The sequence below is a fragment of the Ceratotherium simum genome, chromosome 2, assembly GCF_057802395.1.
Source record: "Ceratotherium simum simum isolate JZ-2026a chromosome 2, ASM5780239v1, whole genome shotgun sequence".
NCBI classification, from domain to species: domain Eukaryota; kingdom Metazoa; phylum Chordata; class Mammalia; order Perissodactyla; family Rhinocerotidae; genus Ceratotherium; species Ceratotherium simum.
In genome coordinates this window covers 58,215,438-58,225,007 of record NC_141901.1, presented here as the reverse complement: position 1 = coordinate 58,225,007, position 9,570 = coordinate 58,215,438, and the positions used below count along the sequence as shown (strand labels likewise).

Sequence of the window (9,570 nt, the reverse complement as noted above, 5' to 3'; positions counted from 1 at the left end):
CCTGGTTAGAATGGTTTGGGGTCTTAATCCAGCCTTGGTGCAGGGAATTAACAGTCAGTTGCCAGTGACGATATCAGTGCTGATGCTGTTTTCGATAACAAATGATGAAAGGTTCAAAGGTCAAGACAATTAGGGATTTTTGTTTTGTTTTGAGTGGTCCTGAGCAGTTCTTTTGGGCAGGGAGATTTGTCTGTACGTATATGTGCACGCATATATCTGGCCTTGTCTTAGGTTTTGCCCCGTATATTTTCCACTTGTTTTTTTGTTTCTGCATTTATGTATATTTTTGCAAGGAATCTGTCCTGCATTAGACTTTTTTGGCTTCCCTCTCCACTCCAGCTCCTAGAGGGACGCTTTGGTAGCTTTTCTTCTGCGTAATCAACCAGGCTGCAGCCAGCAGATGGCACTACAGCAAGAGGGGCAGAGAGTCCCTTTAGGACCTTGTCAACCACTGCGGCCTAGTAAACTTAAGTTTCAGCCTTGGAGGAGTCAGAGTCGCACTTTCGCTCGGACTCTAATAAAGCAGGTCGAGTTGTGTGCAATTAAGGATTTCAATGTACAAAATGGAATCTGTGGCTTTGTCTCCTCCACCACACCCCACCATTAAACTGACGATATCTTTGGTCAAGTTGTGCAAGTGTCGTGAGAAGCGCTGTGGAGATATCCCAATTACTGGTTAAAGCGGCCGAGGTGACCCCAGCATTAACTAAATACAGGAGATAATCGACACTCCTCTGATAGTTTAAAGAAAAATCCATACAAATAAACGTAATTATCTGAATGTTTCCCAACAATGTGGAGCTGTATCATATGAAATATGAGGCTTGTTTTTGTTATAACGTTCCTTACTTCATTTCGCAAGTTCAGAAGCAGCCTAACTATACCGATTTCCCTAAGGAGTAAAAAAGAGCCGCTCACCAAGAGCAGTCCTGCAGGTCGCAGGGGCCGCCTCTTGACCCCTGCTGTCCGGGTTCTCTTAAGTGGAAGCGCGGGACGCAGACCTCTCCATTGCAGGTGGGCTGCTGCTTACAAACACACAAAACACACACACACCAGCTGCCACAGCGCAATATAAAGTGCAAAACCTTTTCAAACACACCGACGCGAACAAGTCAGGTTATGCCCCAGCACTAACTCCACAGGAACACCCAGAAGAGACTTCGTTACCATGGCCACGCAGGAAGCCTCCGGATAGCGCTTTTCTTGCCCAAACTTACGCACCCAAGCACCACCCACGCAGGTATCCTGGCTCGGCAATCTGCTAGCCACTCCTGATTGCGTTCGGCGCTCGCCACTTTGCCCTTGCGCCTGCGTAGTACGGCTCTTGCCCGTCGCCGCGGTCGGATCGGGAAGTGTCAAGCGGGAGCTGGTTACCCCGCCTTCGCCGCTACCACCGCTGACCCCAGACCCCTTAGCCAGGCCCGGGCCCAGCCGCCATGACGAACGGTGAGAGCCAATGCCCAGAGCGGAGGATGGGAATGTAGGACGAGAGGAAACGGCGGACGGGGCTGGGACTGACGTGGCCGTTCTCCCCGCCCCCTCCCAGCCCAGCCTCCCTTCGCCTCTCGGTGCCCCTAACTCCCGTTCCCTACCCCTCCCCCGCGGGTTCCCCCGTCCCGTGCCTATCTAGAACCCCCAGTACCTCTCATGCCCACACCTCGAGTCCTCGGCCCCTACCCTGTGCTTTCCCTTCTCCGCTTCCTAGAAGTTCGTTCTGGCTCTTACAAGCCTCTGGGGCAGGCCAGTACGGGTTGAAATATTGCTTTAGCACCAGGAAAAGAGAGGATCCTCCTCTCAGCCCACTACGTTCTCATACTTTCGGACAGGGAGAACCAAGAAATCACAATCTCAAGGCTCACACTTTTGGGGGGTGAATGTAGACCCTAAAAAAGTTCTTATTTTGATAAAATGTTGGGAAGCTTTCTCTTGTTTGATTCTCAAGTCCTGCCTCGGTGATCCCATCTGGAGACCCTGGCTAGTGTTGCAAGGGTTGGGTTTAGACACTGCCTCTTCTAAATGATGTGGCAGCCGCCTCCCTGTTAATTGACCTAATTTTCCAGGCCTCTTCAAACACTTTATAGACATGACTTCTGAATTCCAGAGAAGGGCAGGAAGCAGGGTCTTTGTGGTCTTAAGAGTCAGTCTTAAAGGAACGAAGAAGAGGCCTCTTAAGCAGTATGATTTGAGGGGTACGGGAAAGCATTTCTCAAAAGTACCTTCTCCATAAGCCTGGCACTGAAGACTCAAATTTCACCTCCTTGTGAATTTTGGCATTGTCTATGAAAACTTACAGGAAAAAAAAGACTAGCACATAAAGGTATCATTCTTCATAAAAACTTAGTGTATGTATTAATTTGCTGGATCCTTTTTTATGTGACACCTATCTGTGAGATAGTTTTACTGGAGGGAGAGAGGGAGATAAAGTGGTCCAGAACTGGCAGATGCTAGTTATGTAAAATATTGTTTTGGAGTCTTCTGGGCAGTCAGAGGTCTGAGATTACTACACATAGTAGGAGAAGGGACATCACCCAGAAGAAGAAGTCATCTGAACCAGGAAATAAGAGAGCAGTCTGACATAATAATTACTGAATAAATTTTAGTCGCCCTCCCCCTTCTGTGGTCCAGTATCTTTTTTTTTGCAATTATGTGATTCATTGCTCTTACATGCACATGAAATAGCTTGGTGCACGTATATAAGAAATAGAATTAATTATTAAAAGCTTTTTTTCCAAATTATTCTATGTTGAAGCCTCAGATAATTTTTTTTTTTAACAAGAATCTCCTGTTATTTTGGCACAAATTTGGGTTCTGAGCATCATGCATAAAGAGTAAGATAAGCATAGGAAAAATTATAGTCATATGGATTCTAACTCTTGCAATATCCATTAAGCTTTATTTTTTGCCTTAACACATTCTTCACCAACAGATGCAGATCTGAGACGTGGCTAAATGTCTAGCTCTCCTTTATCACATGAGTGATAAGAATGTGTTTAATTCTCTCAGCACAGACTCCAAGGATTCTTATGCCTTTCTCAACCTATTGCCAGCACTAGCCATTCCTAGGAGGCTGATTCCACATCAACTGATGCACTCTTCTCAGGATTTGTAGTTCTTGAAAGGGGAGAGGAGTGGGCAGTGAAATTATTCTAAGGGGGATGTCTACAAGCAATTTTGGAGAACAGTAAGGTAACCTTGTTAGTCTCAGGACCTTGGTTCCCTCTTGCCAAGGGTTGATACTGCAGTTGAGGTTATCATCTTGATAGTATATCAGTCACGCTCTTTTCTCCTTGGAAGTCTCAAGTGGGATCACCTGTCCCCAGCTAGATTCGCACCAAAGGTTTTCTTTTCTTTCTGTAACAGTGTACTCCTTGGATGGGATTCTGGTGTTTGGTTTGCTCTTTGTTTGCACCTGTGCCTACTTCAAGAAAGTTCCTCGTCTCAAAACCTGGCTGCTATCAGAGAAGAAGGGAGTTTGGGGTGTGTTTTACAAAGGTAAGATCATATCTGGACAGGGAGGGGAAGAGATTGCCATCTCTGGACAGTTGGTGCTACAAAGTTGCACCAAAGTTGGGTAGGGTAGGCTGGGATTGTACTTGGTTCCACTTTTACATAATTGTTTATTTTAGTGTCAAGGTAATTTTAGTATTCTCCACGGAGTAAAAGTATATAAATTAAACAATTTTAGGCTGAACTGGAATTGTTGGGAGGAATATTTTCCCAATGGAAAGTTTTTCTGAAGTCCTGGAAAGAATACATTGGAGTCTCTTTTAAGGTCTGATTTCATTAGCTCAGATGCTTTTTTACTTTTTATTTGGGACACTTCATCTGGAATCCTACCTACCTAAGTCCTTTTTCAAAATAGGGCAAAATATAAACAAACAGTATATTGACTTGAAACCTAGAGCTTAAGGGTAGTATTTAAATACATTGTCAAGTGGGTTCTTGAGACTCTTGCTAGGTCTCTTCATCTGTGACTAGATATTTCAAAATATCAACTTGAAAATGAGGACTTCTATAAAGGGCAGGGGGTGATTTCTTTTCTCTTTTTACTTTTGTCTACTAGCCGCTGTGATTGGAACCAGGCTGCATGCTGCTGTGGCAATTTCCTGCGTTGTAATGGCTTTTTACGTCCTGTTTATAAAATGAGTTCCAAAGCATCCATCTCACCAACTGCCAACCAAGGGGACAAGGGTGAGGAACCTGTCGGGGGCCTGGGCCCAGCGTAGGAGAGTTCAGCTAAAATCATCCAAGTCCCCAGGATGACACCACAGCGTCTGCCCCTACCATATGTGGGGAAAACTCTTCACGGTTACAAACATTATTTATGCTTCAGGGGACTCCAGAAAGGCAACTTCCTTTGATCTGTGTGTAAATCAGTCCTCGGCAGAGAGCATATAATGTCCAGATAAATTACACCCCTCGGTGATAAGATTACATACCTCCTGCTTAAAAACCTGTCATCTATTTTGTTCTTCAGCTCCTCATCAGGATCTTTTCAAACTGAAGCTCATTAGGGAAGGATATGGGCTATGTTCAAACCTCGTGGAAGGAGAAATAATTTTCAAGACTTGACTTTTTTTTCACTCTGATTTGGATTTGGCAAATTGGGGGAGGGACTGGGTGGGAAACAGGAGTTATATATGCCAAGAAATGTTTTGGCTTTGGAAATGTATCTTTCACGTACCCATCTGGCATGGTCCCCGTTGCAAAAAGAGAACAGATGAAATAGCTGTGCTATGTGCTGGTAGCTCAAGCGTTTTGCCAAGAGAATCTGGGCGTACATAAGGTTTGGGGATTATCTGTCTGTGATGAGACCAGAGAGCAGTAACTTAGACCAGAAAATATGTTCTATTCACCAGTATCCCCGAAAGGAGACTTCACCCCATCAAATGGTATACGGAAAATGAATCCACTGTTGCTATTTTCCTAATGCCTTTTATATTTTCTAAATTACTGAGTGCTATATACCGTTACTCAGTTTTAAATGCCACCATTATGGGAAAGAGAAACTATTGAAGAAATAATTGTTTAATATATTTGCAGTTAGGGTAGAAGAAATAAATAAATCTAGTATGTTCATATACTAGTAAAGTCATTTAGTATAAGAATTTATTGTGATGTTAGATGGAAGTTTTGTCATGTTATCCAAGATACAAACGTATTCTTTGTTTAAATCTGGGTTATTATGGCAATTTTTAGTTAATTACTTGTTTTTCTTGGCCAACTCTTAATTTTCTTCATATTGCAGTACTCTTTAGCTGTCTCTTGGAAATTCTGTGTATTATAAGAACATGAGAAATTCAAATTTTGGACTGTTTGGACAGTTCATAGAATCCATGAATAAAATGGTGTTTTCTAAAGTAAAGGGCAGCAGGTTTGCAATTGAGATTGGTGGGCTTTTCCATGGAGTATGGTAACTCCTGAGCAATCATTTTAGATGACGCAACATTTGAAGGGAAGAGTTCTCCATTCCCTCCTCCTCATATCTGCAGAAGGATCAACTATTGCATTTATGAAGCCTAGAACTTCTCTATTTAAAAAAAAAAGAGTTGGTCTAAAATTAAATTGTTGTGAAAAGCAAGCATAGACATAGGTCTACCAGTTGAATTGTCCATTAAAGTAAAAACTTGACCGTGGACAAGGTAGCTGTGGTTGACCCGTGTGGCAATAAATTGTCTTTTGTCTTACTCCAAAAGAACAAAAGCTGCTAGGAAGTTTAGGTTCTGAAATATGCAGTGTAGTGCTTTGAGGGTTTTTAGAAGTATAGAAAGTCACCAGGTAAACACTACTTGTCTAATCATCTCAGAGTTGTGGCTATCTCTTCAGGAATTGGTCCACAGGGTAAACTTCAATGATTCATATGTTTTCCATTGTCATTTCTGAGGATCCTTCACATGAGAGAAAGGAAATCTAGTGGAATGGGAAAGAAGAGTTCCGCTTGTGGGTGTGAGTTTGGGACCTGTTGGCCAGCGGGAATGTCCCTCCCTGGAAATACAAGTTCAGCATGTTTTGCACTTGTTATTTTGTAGCTTTAATGACTTTTGTTTTCTAATAGGGCTAATGTCTCTAAGCTTGGTACTTAGAGCTGTTTCATATTTTACACTAGTTCCATTTCACAGTTCTAGTTGTTCAAACCAATTTTTATAGCCTCCTGGGTGGGTCATCTTAACTTAAACTTGTGAATTGTTATATTTTGAGATGTTTTCATACCAGAATGTACCAAAAAGTGCACAGAGTGAAGGTAATTTACGGCACGGCAAGAAACAAATACACAGCTTATTTCATTTCTTGACTTGATGTAAGCAGATGAGGAGAAACGTGTTTAACTCATTACTTTGGTTGATGTGTCATATATTTTTGACTGAAAATTGCAGGAAGTTGTTCCTCCAAGGTAGTCTTTTAGGAGTAGAAGAATGGGGATAGCAATATTTCTTCTGATTCAAACTGGTATCACCATAAACCCCTATATGCCAGGGTGGAATGAAGTCAGCTTTTTATAGTTGAAATACAATTTTTTATTCACCATTGTCTGCACAAATCCTTGAAAATAAAATTTCTTTCCCTACCATTTTTGTCCATTTTATTTGTCACATGCTGAATGTATTGAACTTTATTCACTACTCCCCTGGGTTCTGCCCATAGTACATATACTGTTTTAGTTTACATTAGTGAATACCATCATTCCTGTTAACCTTTTGTGATGGTCACTGAATGTATGATATAGTTCATAATCTGTGAGGGTATAGCTTTCTCCTTTGGGGGAGCTGATATATATATCAGCTTATATTTTTTCATATATGAATAAATTTTGTTGTGTATTAAATAAGGTAGATAACACTCCCCAATACATTTTACCTACTACTGCTGTTAAAATACAAGTATCATCTGCCATTACCAGCCATAAACTTCTTCATTCAAATGAGGTTATCAGGTTAACCAGAAAATGCTTGAGCCAATGGGATTCCAACACATACAATGGATACTTTTCCCCTATATGTTTATTCTAAATGCATGGTGGGACTAGCACAAGTACAAATTATAGCTTCACAAATCATTTTCTACTAATCTCCAAAATTTTTCTAAATTATATTCCCCCTACACATACCTATTTTTTTTTCCCCCAAAGCCCCAGTAGATAGTTGTATGTTGTAGTTGCATATCCTTCTAGTTGCTGTATGTGGGACGCGGCCTCAGCATGGCCGGAGAAGCGGTGCGTTGGTGCGCGCCCGGGATCCGAACCCTGGCCGCTAGTAGCGGCGCGTGCACGCTTAACCGCTAAGCCACGGGGCGGCCCACACGTAGCTATTTCACTGAAGAAGCAGAAAGAAGCAACTAAAACATTAAAATGGTGCTCTCTGATGTGGAAGGAACTAATTCTACTTATATAATCACTACTTTGTTTTCACTCTACTCATTCTGGAGTTTGAAAATCAGATATGTTTTAATGGATGTGAAAAATGAAGGTTCAGCAATACGAATGCCACAGCGTCAAGTTCTGGGTAGCAAGAGGGCTCTATAAGTGAGGACAAGGATATGCCTTCCTACCTTTACTCATATCACAGATATCTTGACTACCTAGTCCTTGGATTTAAATGATCTATTCTCACCTCTCCCTTTGGTAAAATGTTTGCCTTCTACCTTGGGAAAAGGAGCTCCTGGGCAAGCTGATGTTGGTAATGATCAGGATTGCCTTCTCCATGGGAAAGGAGTCATTCACCCATGAATCTCCTGAGATTGAATCATTTTGTATCCAGAACTTGGATCAAAGATCAAAGAAAACCTATAGGTATGCATATAAATTTGTAGCTGCCGAAAGATGAAAAGACAACTGTGATTCAATAATGTGGGAATGTGCCCCGCCTTTCCCTGGAACTTGGTTTCCCCTCCGAGCCACGAGAGGGCAGCAAAGCGAGCACTCCACGAGGGCCTGTGTTCGGTGGTTCCTCCCAGAAGCCTCCAAGGTGGGGGAGGGGCAGAGGGCTTTAAAAGAGGGTGCGGACTTCCGCTCCTTCAAGGAGGGAAAGCGGCCTGGGTGAGGCTGGTGTGTGCTGTTGTGTGATGTCGCGTGGAAGGCGCGTACGGGCCGAGTGTGTGAGTGGACGGGCGAATGTGTGAGTGCGCGCGTGGGGCGTGCAAGGCGAGCGCGTGTGCCCGCCCCTGCGCCCTTCCCCCCGCCTACACCTTGATCTTATTTGATCGGGTTGTGACCCCAGCCCCGCCGGGCCGACCCGAAATGAAAAGCTCCCCTCCTGCGAAGCCCCTTCCTCGGGGCGCTGTGCAGCGAGGCCCCTTGGGCGGCGGCAACGCCGCGGTCCCGGAGGTCCCAGAGCCGGTGCTACGGGGCCCGGCGCTCAGAAGTGATGAATTGATCAGATAGACGAGGCCGGGCTTGTCCCAGGCCGCTGATTATCGAGGCGATTCTGATCTGAGCCCGGCCCCAGGGCACGGCCGGCCGTGGCGTTGGGGCTAATGCGTTAACGGTCGGCGGGGGGCCGGAGGGTGAATGATGTCCCGCGAGCTGTCACTCCGCCCGCGGGACCAGGAGCTGCACGGGGACGGAGGCCTTGTTTCCGCTGCAGCTTTTCTTCCCTGCCTCCTCTTTTTCTTTAGCCCCGCCTAGTCACGAAGAGTCTGTATGGTACCAACACTGGTGCCCCCTGGTCTAAAGGCACTATACAGCGTCTGCCGCGAAGGGGTATAGGTGTATATGCATGTCTGTATATATATATCGATAAGAGAACTTGGAGAGCTTACAAGAATTCAGACTCCAGGGACCCGCCCCAGATTTACTGAATTAGAATTATCAGGGAGGTCTGGGAATCTACATTTTTAAAAGCCTCGATGCATGGATCACGGTCATAAGTTTTTTGGTGTTCAGTATCAAATAACCTGCATGCAGGGACTATTCAGATAGTCACCCCTCTCTGCCACTCTAAATAATAACTGAGGGCCAGCTGTGGCTTAGCGGTTAAGTGCCGGCGCTCTGCTGTTGGCGGGCCTGGTTCGGATCCCAACGCACAGCTTCTCTGGCCATGCTGAGGGCGTCCCACAGACAGCAACTAGAAGGATGTGCAGCTATGACATACAACTATCTACTGGGGCTTTGGGGGAAAAAACAAAACAAAACTGAAACTTCATATTGCTACTTGGCAGCAGATACTATCAATAGATCGGAGTATCTCCGTGGAAGGGGGGCTGTGATAGTTTGATGGCATTTAAGGACTCTGCACGTGAGTACTAGGAAGAAGCCTTTTCATATCTGAATTGTTAATGATGCAGATGCTTTTCAAACTTAGAAATGGGAATTTACGGTACAGTATTCTAAAAGGTCTGCCATTTCATGTGCAATCCAACAGCAGGTTCCTGTGAGTGACTTGTAATTTTAGAAACCACATTAATGCATCAGTTTTTAGGTTTCAAACCCAAGTACCAGATTGTTGAGCCATGTTTGTAAGAACTGACACAAAAAAAAAGCAAATTGACTCCCAGGCAAGGAGACTAGCAGAGTTAGAGAATGAACAAGGGCAAGGAGCCAGGACCAGGGAGATGGAGCCCTCATGGAAAAGTAAA

At 44.1% G+C, this 9,570-nt stretch overlaps 1 protein-coding gene and 1 non-coding gene across 2 annotated transcripts; both read left to right on the top strand.

The window, feature by feature from the left end:
- Positions 1-1,327: 1,327 nt before the first annotated feature.
- TMEM167B (transmembrane protein 167B) lies at positions 1,328-6,568 on the top strand. The gene is made up of 3 exons (XM_004420738.3): positions 1,328-1,446; positions 3,361-3,492; positions 4,064-6,568. The coding sequence occupies exons 1-3, from the start codon at positions 1,437-1,439 to the stop codon at positions 4,144-4,146; spliced, it is 225 nt and encodes a 74-aa protein (XP_004420795.1). The 5' UTR covers positions 1,328-1,436; the 3' UTR covers positions 4,147-6,568.
- A 1,439-nt stretch (positions 6,569-8,007) lies between these two features.
- LOC147918030 (small Cajal body-specific RNA 2) lies at positions 8,008-8,429 on the top strand. Its single transcript, XR_015549289.1, has one exon.
- The last annotated feature ends 1,141 nt before the right edge of the window (positions 8,430-9,570 follow it).